General features: G+C 32.8%; 1 protein-coding gene across 10 annotated transcripts in view; it reads left to right on the top strand.

Annotated features, from left to right (window-relative positions):
* The first annotated feature begins 4,634 nt into the window (after window positions 1–4,634).
* Window positions 4,635–18,720, top strand: part of LOC123280008 (uncharacterized) — a 41,004-nt gene continuing 26,918 nt past the window's right edge. For 2 of the 10 annotated variants that reach the window (XR_011497159.1, XR_011497164.1), the window contains exons 1-6: window positions 4,817–4,973; window positions 5,900–5,995; window positions 6,808–6,891; window positions 11,613–11,692; window positions 13,771–13,839; window positions 17,304–17,403. Coding sequence is in view for 4 of the 10 variants with exons in the window: in XM_070495110.1 (XP_070351211.1) it covers window positions 4,895–4,973; window positions 5,900–5,995; window positions 6,808–6,891; window positions 8,641–8,756 (375 nt within the window). In the remaining 6 variants the exon portion in view is untranslated. Of the gene's footprint in view, window positions 4,974–5,899; window positions 5,996–6,807; window positions 6,892–8,640; window positions 11,589–11,612; window positions 11,693–11,942; window positions 13,751–13,770; window positions 13,840–17,303; window positions 17,404–18,720 lie in introns of those variants that run through there. The other 8 variants (XR_011497160.1, XR_011497161.1, XR_011497163.1 and 5 more) reach the window with 7 other exon arrangements.

Genomic DNA, 18,720 nt, shown 5'->3' with positions numbered 1-18,720 from the left:
TTTCACAGTGAAAACTAAAACCCTATATGATTCCCTCATTTAATTCATTATTTTTATTACCATAAAAGCTCATTTTAAAATAATGGAAGATATACAAATGCAAAGTGTTTTCATGTATATTACATCATTTGATATTAAAGCTATGACTAAAATAGCATTCTGTTATGACTTTGAACTCTGACTTCCTGGTTCCTGATTAATTCAGACTTCCCACAACACTCTAAATTGTCCACCTCTGACCCACGGTGTCTCCAGTCTGAGAATTAGGTAGGATTATAAAGAGCATTAGTTAAGATTATAGCTTTTATCCCAAGGCAACTTAGATTTCTCCTCCCCTTTACTACCTGGAAGACCCTGAGGAAATAATTATGGTTAAATTGGACAGATATCTTTTGCTGTAAAGTGCAGAAACTTAAACATTATTTTATGCATGGAAAATGTTATTTTCTAAAACAAAGAGTAGTCTACACAGCAAGTTAGATCTGCTACTTAATTAGGACCATAAAGGTTTAGAGATCAGCTATTATAAAAGTACCTTATCACCTAGAAGGAGTTGTCTTGATAGAAGGGAAGAACACCTACTGAAAGCCCAGGTATGGTGACAGCTGGGAGATGGGACCCTGCAAGGCTGATAGTCCTACTGGATGCAATATATGCCTTAAACTAGTGGCCAGCTTATGGTAATGTCCCCTAAAAGCCAGAATGCAAGGAGGTGGAAGTGGAAGTGACACTTCGTATGATTATACCAAATAAATCAATTGAACTACTCTACATGGTTCTTTCTCTTTTCTGGCTCCTGTGACTTCTTTCCGTTGTCCTTCAGATCTAAGGGTATTGAAATTTCACTGTTCTTTACCCCCAAATTTCTGCTCTGTTTTGTTTCCCTTACCCTTCACCCATGTCTTTGTAATGTGCTCCTTTGTAAATTAACTTCCTCAAATTATCTTGAATGTGCTTCTTATCTGTTGGATTCTGATAAATGAAAATGAGTCAGATATTAAGAGAAAAAAAATTCCAATTGGTTTGTGTATTTACATTACGTTCTCAGTTTTACTTCCATTCCTTTTAAATCTGATTTTCCCTAATTTATCTTTTTTCGTGTGTGTGAGGAAGACTGGCCCTGAGCTAAAATCTCTTGCTGATCTTCCTGTTTTTGCTTCAGGAATATTGTTGCTGAGCTAATATCTGTGCCGGTCTTCCTCTATTTTGTATGTGGGATGCTGCCACAGCATGGCTTGATGAGAGATGTGTACGTCCACACCCAGGATCTGAAACGTGAACCCTGGGCTGGGAAAGCAGAGCACACGAACTTAACCAGTATGCCACCAGGCCAGCACCTATCATTATTTTTTTAGTCTTAAGTCTGTTTACTTATAAACCATAAATGATGCGTATTTCAGAGTGGTGGTCAAAGTCATTATTTTTATACTATACATAAATTATAATTCAGAAATATACTTCAGCTTCTGGAGAAATGTAAACTAACTATAGTTCTGGATAGTTGACTATGCATTCAGAAGACATTCTTTTTGTTAAACAATCTCTGTATCAAGAATTATAATTACACCTAGTGCGTAGGAAAGATTCATGCCCCTAACTTATTCCTCAATCTATTACTTTTAATGAAAACATATTTTAAAAACAATCTAATTGTCATATTAATGATAGCTTTGAGATTTTTGGTAAAGCCATGATTAACATTGAATTAATTTAATTAACATTAGTATTTAAGTTATTAAAATATCATTACATCAAAAATATTATTTTCAGGGTCTGGCCCGGTGGTGCAGCAGTTAAGTTCGCACATTCCACTTCGGTGGCTCGGGTTTGCCGGTTCTGATCTGGGTGCGGTCTATGTACCACTTGTCAAGCCATGCTGTGGTAGGCGTCCCACATATAAAGCAGAGGAAGATGGGCACGGATGTTAGCTCAGGGCCAGTCTTCCTCAGCAAAAAGAGGAGGATTGGCAGCAGATGTTAGCTCAGGGCTAATCTTCCTCAAAAAAAAGAAAAAAAGAAAAAAAGAAATACATTATTTTCAATTAAAAGAGGTATCTTTACTTTGCATCCCGTGTATCTGATCTATTTATTGTGTGCTATTGATCTGTGGGTTAACTCACTCACTGAACCTATTGGTGGTTGTGAGGAAAAATAATATTTTAATACACTGTGGCTTTTAGACGGGAATTGAAATAGTGAATTTGGTAAGAAATCATATTTAAGAATCCAGTCGACAGAGATTAAGGATCTTCATTTTTTCAAATGGACATTTATTTGCTAAATCTGGCAACCCTAACTACAGTCTTAGGATAAAGGTGAACTTAAACTAAATCAGTTTTCCCCAGATTACTAAAAGGAAAATTTCCTGCTGAAATAGCTTCCCTGAAGCCAGACTTCTTGTGGATTTTCAGGCTGCATTAATACCACCTCTCTGGTTAAAAGATTACCAGGCCAAGATTTTATTTTTGGGGTTTTTTTTCTGTTGGTTTTCTTTCCCAGTTTATTAAGGTATAATTGATATATAACATTCTATAAGTTTAAGATGTATGATATAATGATTTAATATGTGTATTTATTGCAAAATTATAACATAATGAGTTTAGTTAATATCAGTCCCCTCAAATCATTACACATTATTTTCCTTGTGATGAGAACCTTTAATATCTACTCTCTTAGCAACTTTCGAATATACAATAGAATATTGCTAAATAGTCACCATGCTGTACCTTATGTCCCCAGAATTTACTTACCTTTTCAATGTAAGTTTGTACCTTTTGACCACCTTCACCCACTTCCCCCATCCCCCATGCCCCACTCTAGCAACCACAGATCTGACCTCTGTTTCCATGAGTTTGTTTTTTCCAGATTTCACAGATAAGTGAGATCATACAGTACGTATTTGTTTGATTCTGTCTGACTTATTTCACTTACACACGCCCTCAAGTTCTCTCCATGTTATTGCAATTTGCAGGATTTCCTTTTTTTTTTTATGGCTGAATAAAATGAATCAAGATAGAATTCAATACACAGCCATTTTTCCAAAGTATGAGAAAAAAATATATTTTTCAAACAAACAAAACCTGAGAGAAATTGGCATCTTCACTCAATAAAAGAAATTGTGTTGTTTGAATCTCCTTTAGATTGTCCGAATCTGATTTTTGTTTTTGGTCTACTTGATGTATCAGCGGTATATTAAAATTTCCCCGTGATTGTGTTTTGTTTATTGCTCCCTTCTATATTTACATATCATTTATCCTTGCTATATTTTGAAGTAATATTATAAGGTTACATTAAAATTGTGATACATTATTGGTGAATTGAAACTTTTATTGTTGTTAGGAAACCCACCTTAAATACTACATTTTGCATTAAAGTGTCTTTTGTCATATATTAAGAGCTACAATTGCTTTAATTTGATTAGCACTTGCATTATATATATTTTCAGCCATTACACATTCTTATCTATTAGAAGTGACTTTTGTAAATAAGATGTACCATGTAAAATTTTTTAAAAACCCAGTGATAATTTTTATCTTTTTACTGGAGCATTTAGAGAGTTCACATTTACTGTTGATATATTGTATTTTTTATCAGTATCATACTTTTGTGCTTTCTATTTGTCCTACCTATTCTTGGTTTTTCCTCCTTCCTTTCTAGCTTCTTTCGGATTTATTTATCCTTCTCCTCTATGTATTCCTCTATAATTTTTGAAGTTATAATTTCTTTCCATCCTTTCAGCATTTATTCTAGAATCTAATGCATGTGCACTCAAATTATTAATGTCTGAAATTGATCATTATCTTTGCTTCTTCCAAGAACACTCTATGGTCTCCCAGTCAAGTTATACACTTATGCTATGAAGTTTATTTCTATTGATCAAAGGTGAGGGCAGGGGCCTCTGTGGTCACTGTGGTATGTATATCTCAGAGCACACAAGGCTGAAAATAAAATTTCACATATGCACACTGTAATCCTTTCAATGATAAAATTTAATTATGCTCATTTAAAAAAGTAGCACAAAAATGAAAAATCACATACGTAAAATAAAAATTTACCTACCAAGTTAGTCACTTAAATATTATTACATTACAGTCTTAAATTACCAGGTTAGATATACATTATTACATTACAAGCACACACATAACAACAGATTTTTTTCTACCAAACATAATATAAAATCATATTATGCAATAATTTATACCTTTTTCCTACTTAATACATCATGGGAAATTATCCAATCAATACTTGCAGAACTCTTTTCTATATGAATGACTGTATAAGTTTTATAAGAGGAGTACATCATAATTTATTTTATTGTTTACTTTATTGATAGTTAAATTGTTCCTTTTACTTTTCTAAACAAAACATCCATTGGTCACTTGAAAAATTAGGAAAGGTTATGAATAATTATGTTAACGGTGGTTATATTGAGGGAACAGGGTTGTACGTCATTTCATTTTCTATACGACACATTCTAATATTTTTTGAATTATTTACAATGACTCTAGATATATAATCACAAAAAAGATATTTCCAAAAATCAGTATCTGTTACAATCTTATTCAAATACAAGATATCATTTATTTACATAAATATGTTCTAGTCATCGTTGTTTTTGAAAAACAACAAGCAGAGAACAAATCATTATGGTTAAATAATTTCAAACTTTATCTTTGGAAATAAAGAAGTGTTTTCTTACATAGAAGAACAACAAATTTAATCTATAGGGGCTGGATTACATTGCCTTTTATTTTCTTAAGTGAAAAAATAGTTTACATGTTAAATTTAGAGTAAACATCCTGTCTCATGTTGCAATGTTAAGAGATGTGTTTCCTTGATCCTGTCTCATTCTGACCCTCTGCTCGTCATCTGATCCATGCAACCTAATCTAAACTATGGAACCAGAGACACCGACACTGTCCAGCCCCTGTCTTGATCTTCATTCTTCGCCAGTGGAACTTCATGAAAATACAGGTAAAATCAGATACTGTTGTTATGCTAAGTAATCCATTTATTTGATGAGAAAATAATATTATAAACAACAAAGTCCACTGCCAGATACTTTTAGATGAGGAGTTGAAAATCTTTTGTCTTTATAAGTGAATTTAAGATTTTCCACTTGAAGGGGATTGAAATTTCAGACAATCATCCTTTGATAAGTAAATATTTACAAATGGATTAGATTTAACATTATTTGGAAAAATGTTATTGACTTGGTGCCTATGAGTTTTGCTTCGCTTGAACTGAAGGAGTACATGCAATATGTTGCTAAGAGAATTTTTCTACCTACTGAGAATTAGATGACAGATGATATTTTTTCTCATGCTCCTTTTATTAAGCTTAAATGTAACTATAAGAAGGGGCAAAGATAGGTATTTAAGTTAATTTTTATCTTTCTACTCTTGCTTCTGCAACCAGTGTTACTGCTGATGGTATTGCCCATTATATTCTTAGAATTACCATTCTACACTGCTATTACTACTACTACAAGAACACTTATTGCATGTTTATTGTTTCAAGCACTCTGCTACTGACTTTATGTACATTAATTTAATCTCTATAATATATCTATGAATGAATACTGTTGTTACCTCTGTGAAGGGAACTTCATCGTGATAAAGAAATTAAGATTAAAAAAGAAAAAGAACTTGCCACATTTCACAAAGTAACTAAATGACTGGGTCAATTTTAAAACTTTCTTATAGGCATAAAATGGGGCAAATTTTGTTTACGATTTCTAGCATTCTTTTTAATTGTATGTTTATGTATCATACAGGTAGGTATGTATAAGTACTTGTGTATGTATATATAAATTATGTATGTGTATATAAATATATATGTATAAATATGTATGTACGTATATATAAATTATGGTTATTGCATGTATTTTTCTTTTCTAGAGTTTTGTGAGGAAGGTATAACATACACAGCAGTCAAAGTTCAAAACTCTTCAAATACTCAGAAGAGAAAAATAACTAGGATTTCAAAGTCAAAAGGTAAAAAACATTTAAAACTAGATTTCTTTTTTTGCTTGAATAATGAACTTTAATGCTTTAATGAACTAATCATAAAAATAAATATTCCTGGACTAGTCTCTGAATCAGAATTTGTCTCTTGTACCAACACTTTTTAACTAGTCTTAGAGACATAAAGTGCTTTGTTAAGAGCAAACGAAAATGAACAATGAATCACTGATGGCCACAATGACTTACAATGATATACCATAGCCGTAGGATAAAGGCTGTTTCATATATATTCTTCTGGGTTGATATTTTACTTTTGCAAAAGGCAACTGTTCCTTTAAAGCTTCAGTATTTCTAAAAACAAAATGGAGCTTGTGAAGTATCTCATGATAAATGGACTTTTATCAAAACTGTCACAGGATATCTGTCTGGGCCAACAGTTAATGAAGGAGTTTTATTCTTAAACTAGTTCTGCTACAAAGATGGAAGAAACCATTTTTTAAAAATTGGAGGAGGGTGACGAATTAAATCCCTAGGATTTGTGAAGGGATCTTTTGTGGTCTTTGTAAGGTCTCTTTAATAGAGCAACTTGTTAGTCCACAAGCAACCCTTTCCTACATAAAAATATTCATATCTTCCCTGGTTGTCCCCAAATCTGCAAAATACTTTAGAGTTCCTCTCACAGGCTGGGGTATATTTTCCCATGCTGTGGTGCTCCCATGAGCTTAGATTTCAATCTAATATAAGTGGGTTGAGTATTCCTGACCAAAATTCTTTCTAATCCCGACTCCTGAGTCGTCTTTCCATTGATCAGTATAGTAGCCCACTTCCCTCTCTTTGGACAGGCTCTCCATGGTGCATTGCTGCAGTGGTATTTGCCCTCCTTTATCTAATTTTCCTCGCACTAGCTGCAATTATGACAGCTAAGGGTAAGTAATTTTCAGAACTATTTCATTAACGTGTTTTAAATCAGTACAGTATAATTTTTAAAAGCCTTTAAAATTGGTTCTAAGAATTTCCTCAAGGTATTTTTCTCATTTGTTATTTTAATTATATGATAATTTTGTCAATTCAATTTTGGAATTTTCAAGAATAGCATAGGCCCAGGTGACTTTATCAAAGATGTCAGTGGATAGCTGGGTGTTTTGATAAAAATAGAAAAGAATAGCTGCAGTCTATATTTTATCATAATGTTATTGACATTAGATTCACCAACTGAGGTGTAATAAAATGTGAAAATATTTATATAATTTACTGGTGGGATAGTTAAAAATTAACTGTAAGGGCATCAAGTCAAGTAATTTGAAAGAGAGAATTTAATAGAGGAAATAAAAGATTATGGACAGATATTCATCAAAAAATGAAGCAAAATGATCAAGGATGTTGGACTGAGCCTACACGTTGCTTGAATTCAATATGTCAATATTACAAAAAATATATAGCACTTAAAAGAATAAATCCATAAAACTCTTAGTACTATTAGCAAATCAGAAATGTGAAAAATTTCAAATACAGAAAGTAAGATATATTAGATTTAGAGGCCTGCCCGGTGGCCAAGTGGTTAAGTTCCCACACACCGCTTCGGTGGCCCAGGGTTACGCTGGTTCATATGCTGGGCACAGATGCGGCACTGCTCATCAAGCCATGCTGAGCAAGCCCACATAGCACAATCATAAGGACCTACAACTAGAATATACAGCTATGTACTGGGGGGGCTTTAGGGAGAAGAACAAGAAGAAAAATAAGAAGATTGGCAACAGATGTTAGCTCAGGTGCCAATCTTTAAAAAGAAAAAGATAGATTTATAAAACAGGAAAATAAGTGCTCAAATTGCTCAAAGCACATGGAGTAGAAATTTATTCAAAAGGCATAATTTGTCTAAAGCAATTATAATCTCAAAGATAATTATTTCAGAATATTGCAGAATATGTGATTTTTAATAGTAAACACAAAAACCTTGTTTAAGTGTATGATATCCTGCAAAGACACATATGATAATAAAGAGACCCAAGACAATGTAGAGAAATTGAATAACTATATTCTACAGATAAATAACCTAATCAAAGATGCACATCCAAACAGATAACTGACTGATAATTTTTAAGGGTGAACTTGAAAATATCTTAATAACAAAAACTGACGCCAAGATAAACTGTTTAGTAGCTAGCAAAAAGTGAAAGAGCCCCACCCAAATCAGTAAGATGGGCATAGCATTATTCCAAATTATCTCTGTACACAGAAAGCTATTTTAGGACAATAGACCTTACAAACATAGAAGCAAAAATTCTACATGAGAGAGCCAACATAATACACCACTGACTAAAAGAACACTACACGATGAACAAATCCTGGTTAAGATCAGAGGGGTTTGTACTGCTGTTGAGAGATTTGTCAACAGAGAGAAAAAAAAGAAATAACTACAATTAGAAGAAAACATATTTAACTTGATTAAGGATGTGTATAAGAACCTTCAGCAAATGTAATCTTTCATGATGAAAATTATTGTTTCAATAGAATCAGGAAGACAAGGATGACTGATATAATAACTATTATTCAACATTTCTTGGATGTCCTGGTCAAAAAAAAAGCCATAATGCAGGAAAACCTAGTTAGATATAAAATAAATATTAAAAATTAAATACTGAAATTATCTGCATATGATGTGCTTTCTTCCCCAGATATTACAAGGAAATCTACTGGAAAAAAAAATCAGAATAAAACGAATACTTCAATAATGAAGCTGGATACAAAATTAACCAAGTTTTATTACATACTGGCAGGCGCTAATATCTAATACCTAGGTCCATCTTTTAAACCTCTTACTTGACATTTCTTCTTAGACATCTTAAAAAACACCCAGCACACTACTTTTCCAAACCTCTATCTTCCCAGCCTTGATCTTTACCAACATCCAGAAAAAAATAATATACTTTAAATATTGTTATCTTTCTTGGCACTTGATATCTAGTGAAATGAACCTAAGAGTCATCTGTGTTACCTAACTACCACTGATTATCTCAATTTAGTGAGTTAGTACACTTCTCTACATTTGCATTACTATCTATCTAATGCAAGATAATAATCACTCTCTCTCTTTTATCTATCTACTCTACTAGCCTCTAACTTCATCCACCCTTGACTTCTTCCAGTCTATTTCCAGAGTAGCTTCTTCAAAATATAAATTTCATAAACTCACCATAACTTTACTATTAGCTTCTTAGTAATTTAAATTCAATATAAATTTAAAAATCCTTAACATAGTTTATAAAGTCCTTCCTTGCGTGGTCCATAGATTTCTACCCCTGCTAGTGCTACATACATTCTCACACTCTAAGCTCCAGCCATAGTTGTTGCCCTTTAGTTCACTGAATGATTTATGGTTAGAGTTACAGTGTAACATCATAAAAACAAGGATAATTTTAAGAATGAGAGTTGATGTTGTTAATAATTACTCTGGGACAACAAGCATAAATCAGGACTTCTCTGGGCAGATTGGTCTGAATTGTGACTTTATCTGTGATCCCTTTTCTACAGGGCATATGCATAAACTATTCCTTTGACCTGAAGCATCCTTCCTTCTACTTTTCTCTGGATAACTAAATCCTAGCGTAATTAATTATCTCAGAATAATCAATATTCTTTTATAATTAGACAAAATATCTCTATTACAATATCTTATGTACCATTTATTTGTAGCATCTTTCACAATCCCACATGTATAATTCTTCATGTGGTTGTTTATTCAATGTCTGTCTCTCCCATTAGATTGTTAGCTTCATTATCACAAAGCCCATGTCTGTATTTGCTCTACATATAATCTTTGCTTCAAATACTATGTTGACACATTACAGATACTTAGTGAATATTTTTGATTAAATAAATTCATAAACTTAACAATTGATATGGCTTATATGAAAGAGATTATAATACTTTACTAAAAGGCATAAAGAAAGGCATTAATGAATTGAGTATATATTAAATGTACCTTGGTGGAAAGACTAAGGTTTACGTGATTCCAATGCAAATGCATTTTTATGATAAGTTACTTGTAAATTATACATAAAAGTAAAAATGCCTGAGATTAACAAAATACATATTGAAATATATTAACAAGAGAAGTAGGGATCTAGGCTTTCCAGGTGCCAAAATAGTCTATAAGCTATAGGTAATTGAAGGGAGATCTTGGATATCATAAGTGAATCATGGATGAATAAACTTATGACATAAATGGAGGATAAAGCCTGTAAATAAACAAGAATGTTCTTGGGTAGAAAATTTAGTAGAGCATAGCTTGCTTACTCAATGGTGGCTTAAGATTTGGTTTCTTATTTTAAAGAAGATAGAGAAGATGTAGGTCCATGTTCAACTGCATCAGAACAGTGACTAGAAACATCCATCTTAGGAGAATATGTTTAAAATATGGAATGATCAATTTAGGGAACAAACATGGAAGACTGCAAGTGTGAGGAAATGGAAAGTTGATGATAATATGTTCTTTTCTTTACACTGATTCATCATAAGACATATTGAATTTTAATACTGTAAGTGGTCTGATTAGGAAATGAGCCAGCAATATTTGTTACATTTATTCCAATGAGTCCAGCAGTGAATTTGGAACTCAAACTGGAGTAATGTGGTCCAGAGAATTTAAAGTCATGTTGATATAAAAAGATCTAAAATCATGTTGTACTTGACCAAATTGAAACCCTATGTCCAATAACAAGTTACATGATTGTATAACTGAACTGGGATCAGATCTTGGTAAAGCAGGTACGCAGGAATCTTTTCTCTCCAATTCATGTGAGGTCTCCAAAATCTCTTAGAAGTAACCATAGATCATTCAGACTTAAATAAATTCAAGCTAGAAACATTCCATTCACTCATTTTTTTTAAAATTCAAGTTGTGCCATCTGGTGTGCCAGATCCTTCCAAATAAAACAAAACACATCGGTGTGAAGTGATGTGGATTAAAGGTTTTGTATTTGAATACAGAAATAGAGCTGTTAAAAAATGGCCAAATTTTGTAAAAACTTAATTGTAATGAGTTTGAATTTTAGCATATAAACGATTGAGAGTCTCTGAACATGGTTGAAAGGGTAACATTATTCAAGCTGTGCATTGGGGTCGAAGCATTTTGAGGGAACTATTGTAAAGTAAGAACTAGAGAGTTTACAGAATATTATACTACCTCTACATAAAAACAACAAAAATTTGAATAGGGAAAATGTTATGATACTGTGAAGAAGGGAACATATATATGAAGCATTGAAATGATGGAATAAATAGTACTTTGTGACTGATTGGATGTGTGCTATGTCAAAGATATTTGCCTCAAAGATAGCTTAGGTCATTACGTCCTGATTGTCCAAGTTTACGAACTACTGAGAATGGTATCAATCAGATGTTGAAACTTGCAATTATTAAAGCACCAGTTATTAACTCATAAATATACTTTATAAGTAAAAGTTCATACTTTATTATCAGTTACTTGCAAATAACTTAAAATTCATTCCTCATTTAATAATAAAAAAATGAATGGATAAATTATATTTAAGAAATTTTAGATTTCTATTTTACTTGCTGTCTCAAATGTTTGAAAGTAATAATAGTATTAAAACATATTTTCTTTTGCAAATTTTATGAATTTCAGTTCATTGTCTAGAAGAGACTTTAAAGGAGTTGAATATATCAGATACAACTACATATTGCAAATTGAAGTAGCAAAAAAAGGTATGTATTGCATTGCAATGGGAATCTTGGTATCACATGCAAGCTATTTAAATTTAGATATATACACATACAATTAATAAACATGAGATCAAAGTTAGATAACTATGGCGCATGTACAAAAATTCTCATATATAAAGACTTCTCTCTAACTTAGGGAGGATAATTGCAAATAATAATGCAAAAATTATAATACACGGAGTGACTATGTGTGATGAAATTATCTTCATACATGTACTTTTTGTCTGTCAAGGTAACTGGTCGTTCTCTGAAGAAAATTTGTATTTTATTTCTGCTGAAAATAAAATTTTGTCAGCAAGAAAATTGTTCTGAAGCACATCTACAGTCTTATCAAGACAAATAGCAAGGAATAATTGGAAGTATGGCATAATATTCATCCTTTTTATATGGAAGATAATTATAAATAGAGATTTTTAATATCTTGGGTTCATTCAAGCATGCTACACTCAACATATTATAATTGGAAATCTCTTAATCCCAAAAGATCAAGATATGGATTTAAAATGATTATGCTATTTTTAAATTTTCAGTATATTTGTATATAGAAGTAAATACTAACATATAAAACTTTCTGACCTTGTTAAACAAATGGGGGGAAAACAACATAGGACGTACAAACCAAAGGGAATCTGGTCACAATTGGCACCTAAAAAATTACCAACATTCATTGATTGCTTCTAACATTCCTGGTTCTACTTCAGTGATTACGTGTATTAAAGCATACACTGCCCCAATAATCCTATAAGACAGTACTATCATTATTTTTGTCATACTAATAAAGAAACTGAGGCCCAGAAAGTGTGAGAAATTTTTCCCAGGTTGTATAGCTAGTAAGAATTAGAACCAAGATTTAAACCAAAGTAGTCTTACTCTAGAGATCATGAGCATAACCATTATGTATGCTGACCCCAGAACAATGAATCATATCAAACCAAGTTGTAAGAATGTTGCTTCTTTGGTAATAGTCAGGGCTGCTCATGCAAGCAGATTTACATATTTCTCCCCTGGATGTATCTTTCAGCAAGAAACAAATGAGAAAAAGAACTTTCAAGAATCAAATACCATAATAATTTTTCATAAGGAATGACTATTTTTATACTAATTATTTTTTGGAATATGAAAAAAAGATTAATAGAAGTGATTTTTTCCCCTTAGTAGACTGTAGCAAGCCTAAAGAATAGAGGTCTCCTACGTTTTAGTTCTCATCCACTTTGTGGCTGTTGTTTCTATACTGTTTCTTCTTTTACATTGTATTCAAGTTCTGTTATTACCTTTAATAAAGATTTCAATCCATATCAGTGATGGTAAATTTATGGCATATATACTGACAATTTCCATACGATGCTCTTGGAAGGTACTCCTTATAATTACAACATTCTTCCCTACTGAGGCTGGACTCCACGTTGAATAATTTTCAACAAAGCACACCTGAAAGTTTTTGCCCATTGCCTTGCTTTCGTCTTGTATACATACTGTTTCAAACTGGACTTGTATGTACAGATCACCAGTCAAATCTCCCAGGAAGAGCAAGTAAAAAAATATATAAAAACAGTAATCAGTTACTAAGGCAATGTCTCCTAATGATCTATTACCTCAAAATTTGCTTTTGTAAATCACAGTTTACCCGTAACTTTTAGTAGAAGAACTCATGTCTGTGAATGTTCTAAAACTGATAGAAGACAACAAACTAAGTATTGACAAAGCCTTGTGAACCCCAGTAGGGTGAACAAAATGAAAACAAAGTTACGTATATCATATGTAATTGCTGAAAACCAGACCAAAAATAAAAGCTGAAAGGCAGGCAGAGAAAAACAGAATTTACCTTCAAAGGAAAAATTGGCAGCTAACATAAAAAGAAGAAAACATGAAAGCCATATGATTACTGAAAGACTAGTGCCATACTAAAATTCTATTCCCAGAGACAAGATGCTAACTATATGAGAATGATATGAGTATATAATCATATTTCATAGGTGAAATAAAGGTAATTTAAGATAGGTAGAAGAAAAGAATTAATTTCTTTGGACTGCACTAAGGATATACACTATAATGTTCTTTAGGTGTAAGAATATGATCCCAAATGGAACCTCAGGATAAAGGGCAATTCAAGATGAAGGGCAATGAAATAGGTAAATATGGGTGTAAATGTAAATGGATAGCGATTACATACAACCATAATATTAACGGTTTTAAATTGCATAAAATTAAAGTACACTTTAAGTGTTGCAATTACATCAAAAGGGAGAGACATGGCTAGGAAGAGATCAAGCAACCTTTTATATTGGACATTAAATCAAAGATGCATGTTAGAATTTTAAGGATAAGCACCAAAATCATAACAAAATATTACATAACTATGAGAATATTGGAGGAATATATCTCTATTAATGGAACAATAATAATTTAATGGAGTAATTCTTAACAGAACAATATATAATGCAGTCAATGAAGTAGAAGAATTCATATCAGGATCATTCTTGGACAAAGATGCTGAGGGTTGCAGGAGTTCAAGCATGATCTTCAGCTTTATCTCCTGAGTTCTTTCTGGATATTCAGGGGCCCATAAAGTACTGAAGAAGGATATTGGAGAAGGAATGAATGATTCCAATCACGAAAGTGGAAGCATCTCTAAATGCTTCCGAGTCAGTTTTCTTGTGTTCCATTTTCCTATCAACTACTCTCACCTGCAGACTAATTTCATTTACCTTTGTCCATTGGTCCTTTTCCTAAAAACTATTTAGGTTCCCTTGGCTTCTTAATAATTCTTACAGATTCACTTATCTAAGTATATGCTACATATATATATGATTTGGAAACCCATAATATATTTTTTCAATCTCTTTTTCTAAAAAAATAGCCATGTGGTTTTGTGTGAGGAAGCCACATTAAAGAGCCTCATCGTTGTCATTCCCTCCCAATTTATTTTAATCTCAAATGAAGGTCCAAAATAAATTTCTGAGGTCAGTTTTGCTCTATTTCCTCCCCTTAAGATACATATGTCTCTGTAAGAACTAGTTTGTCCCCATGTGGAACTGATAGTATATGATTGTTCCAAATGTTTCAATGGCTGAGATTTCAAGCATATTTATTATCTTAATTTCCATTACATTTTTTTAAAATAAATTTATTTAAACCAAAAACAAAAACAAAAACAATTCACTCATTTCTCCCACTCATCATCCCCTGCCTCTGGCAAGCACCAAATTGTTCTCTTCATCAGTGAGCTTGGTTTATAAATGTAGATATAGATTAGATATAGATACATAGATTAGATATAGATTAGATATAGATACATAGATTAGATTTATATATAAAGATAGATATAGATGTATTTTAGTTTCCAAATGTAAGAGAAATCATATCGTATTCGTCTTTCTCTGTCTGACTTATTTCTCTTCGTATAATGCCCTTAAGGTCCATCCATGTTGCAGCAAACGGCAAGATTTCATTCTTTTTTAAGGCTAAACAATATTCCATTATACATATATATATATATATATCACTTTCTTTATCCATTCGTCCATTGATAGACACTTAGGTTGTCTCCATATATTGACTATTGTAAATAATGCTGCAGTGAAGATGGGGATGCACATATCTTTTCAAGCTGGTGTTTTCATTTGCTTCAGATCAATACTCAGAAGTGGAATTGCTGGATCATATGGTAGTTCTATTTTTAACTTCTTGAGGAAGCTTCACACTTCTTTCCATAGGGGCTGCACTAATTTACATTCCAACCAATAGTGCACAAGGGTTCCCTTTTTTCTACATCTTTGCTGACACTTGTTTTTTCAAGTCTTTTTGATAATAGCCAGTCTAACAGGTGTGAGGTCATATCTCATTGTGGTTTTGATTTGCATTTCTCTGAAGATTAATGATGTAGAGCATCTTTTCATGTACCTCTTGACCATCTGTATGTATTCTTTGGAAAAATGGCCATTTGGGTCTTTTGCCCGATTTTTAATCAGATTGTTTGGGGTATTTTGCTATTGGGTTATATGAGTTCCTTATATATTTGGATATTAGCCCCTTATCAGATATAGGATTTGCAAATATTTTCTCCCATGCAGAAGGTTGCCTATTCATTTTGTTGATGGTTTATATTGCTGTGCAGAAGCTTTTTCATTTGATGTAGTCCCATTTGTTTACATTTTTACTTTTGTTGCTGTTGCTTTTGCTTTTGGTGTCAGATTCAAAAAATCATCACAAAGACTTATGTCAAATACCATATCACCTATGTTTTCTTCTAGGAGTTTTGTGGTTTCAGGTCTTATGTTCAAGTATTTAACCCATTTTGAGTCAATTTTTGTGTAAAATGTAAGATAGGAGTTCAGTTTCATTCTTTTTCATGTGGCTATAGAATTTTCAACACCATTTTTTTAAGAGACTGCCCTTTCACCCATGTATACTCTTGGATCCTTTGTCATAAATTAATTGACCATATAGGTGTGGGTTTATTTCTGGGCTCTCTATTCTGTTCCATTGATCTATGTGTCAGTGTTTATGCCAATACCATACTGTTCTAATTACTATAGTTTTGCAATATGCTTTGAAATCAGTGAGCCTGATGGCTCCAGCTTTGTTATTCTTTATCAAGATTTCTTTGGCTATGCAAGGTCTTCTGTGGTTCCATACAATTTTTATGACTATTTGTTTTCATCCTAAGTGGATGTTGAATTTTGTCAAATGCTTTTCAACATCTATTAAGATGATCATATGATTTTTATCCTTCATTTTATTAATGCAGTGTATAACATTGATTGATTTGGGGACGTTAAACCATCCTTGCATCCCTGGAATAACTCCTACTCAACCATGGTGCATGATTCTTTGAAACTCCTGTTGAGTTTTGTTTCCTAATATTTTGTGAAGGATTTTGCATCTATGTTCATTAGGGATTTTAGCCTGTAATTTTCTTTTCTTATGGCATCCTTGTCTGGTTTTGGTATCAGGGTAATGCTGGCCTCATAAAATGAGTTTGGCAGAGTTTCTTCCATTTTTATTTTTTAGAAGAGTTTGAGAAGGGTTGGTATTATTTCTTCTTTGAATGTTTGGTAGAATTCACCAGTGAAACTGTCTGGTTCTGGACTTTTGTTTGTTGTGAGATTTTTGATTGCTAATTCAATCCCCTTACTAGTAGTCAGTCTATTCAGATTTCCCATTTCATTAGCATCCAGTGTTGCTAAGTAGTAGAAACAAATTTATCCATTTCTTCTAGGTTGTCCAATTTGTTAGTGTATAATTGTTCATATACACTTGAAAGGGCAGTCTCTTAAAAAAATGGTGTTGAAAATTCTATAGCCACATGAAAAAGAATGAAACTGAACTCCTATCTTACATTTTACACAAAAATTGACTCAAAATGGGTTAAATACTTGAACATAAGACCTGAAACCACAAAACTCCTAGAAGAAAACATAGGTGATAGTAGTCTCATGATTCTTCATATTTCTGTGGTACCAGCTGTAACAACTCCTCTTTCATTTCTGATTTTATTTATTTGAGTACTTCCCCTCTGGTAACCACCAATCTGTTCTCTGAATCTATGAGCTTGTTTTTGTTTTTGTCTTGTTTGTTTGTTTTGTTTTTTTAGATTCCACACATGAGTGAAATCATACAGTATTTGTCTTTCTCCATCTGACTTATTTTGCTGAGCATAATACCCTCAAGGTCCATCCATGTTGTCACAAATGGTAAGATTTCATTCTTTTTTATGGCTGAGTAGTATTCTGGTGTGTGTGTGTGTGTGTGTGCACTCACGCAAATGTGTGTAGAGATATATATATATATATATATATATATGCGTGTGTGTGTGTGTGTATATATATATATATCACATCTTCCTTATCCATTCATCCATCAATGTACACTTAGGTTGTTTCCATGTCTTGGCTATTGTAAATAAGGCTGCATTAAGCATAGGGGTGCACATACATCTTTTTAGATTATTGTTTTTGTGTTTTTGAATAAATACCCAGAAGTGGAATTGCTTGGGCATATGGTAGTTCTAGTCTTAAGTTTTTGAGGAATCTCCATACTGTTTTCCATAGCAGCTTCACCAATTTACATTCCCATCAACAGTGTATAAGGGCTCCCTTTTCTCCACATTCTTTCCAAAACTTGTCATTTATTGTCTTTTTGATAATAGCCATTCTAACATGTGAGGTGATATCTCATTGTGGTTTTGATTTGCATTTACCTAATAACTAGTGATATTGAACTTCTTTTCATGATATCTGTTTCCTTCCCCGGATTAGGGAAGTTTTCAACCATTATTTCTTCAAATAAATTTTCTGGTCCTTTCTCTCTCTCTTCTCCTTTGGGACTCCTATAATGTGAATGTTAGCCCACTTGAGGTTATCCCAATGGTCCCTTAAGTTATCTTCATTTTCTTTTCTTTTTTTTCTTTTTTGCTGCTTCGTCTGGTTGAGTCTTATTGCTTTGTCTTCCAGGTCACTGATAGGATCTTCAGTTTCATCCAGTCTGCTGTTGAAGCTCTCTAGCATATTTTTCATTTTAGTTATTGTATTCTTCAGCATTGTAACTTCTGTTTGGAACTTTCTTATATTTTCCATCTCTTTTTCGAAGATCTCACTGTGTTCATCCATTCTTCTTCTGAGTTCAGGAAGCATCGTTATGACCATTACCTTGAACTCTTTATCAGGTAGATTGCTAATCTCCATTTCATTAATTTTTTTTCTGATGTTTTGTCTTATTCTTTCATTTGGAACATATTCTTTTGTCTCCTCATTTCGTCTTATCCTCTGTGTTTGTCTCTATGTATTAGACAAATTAAGTGCCTCTAGCAGACTTGTATAAATGTCACTTGAGGCCCTTAAGCACAATCCCCTCTGACTACCAGAGCTAGGCGCTAAAGGATTGTCCACTGTGTGGTCTGCTTGTGCCCGTTGGCTCTGGTAGGGTCATGAAAGTAGCATGCGAGGGCAGGGCTCCTCACCTTTCATGTCTATTGGTCTCATGCACAGGCAGCATGGTGCTGGGGGGCAGGG

The sequence above is a fragment of the Equus asinus genome, chromosome 22 (genome assembly GCF_041296235.1).
Source record: "Equus asinus isolate D_3611 breed Donkey chromosome 22, EquAss-T2T_v2, whole genome shotgun sequence".
NCBI lineage: Eukaryota > Metazoa > Chordata > Mammalia > Perissodactyla > Equidae > Equus > Equus asinus.
The sequence above is the reverse complement of the archived record's forward strand: the minus strand, read 5'-3'. Positions and strand labels throughout refer to the sequence as shown.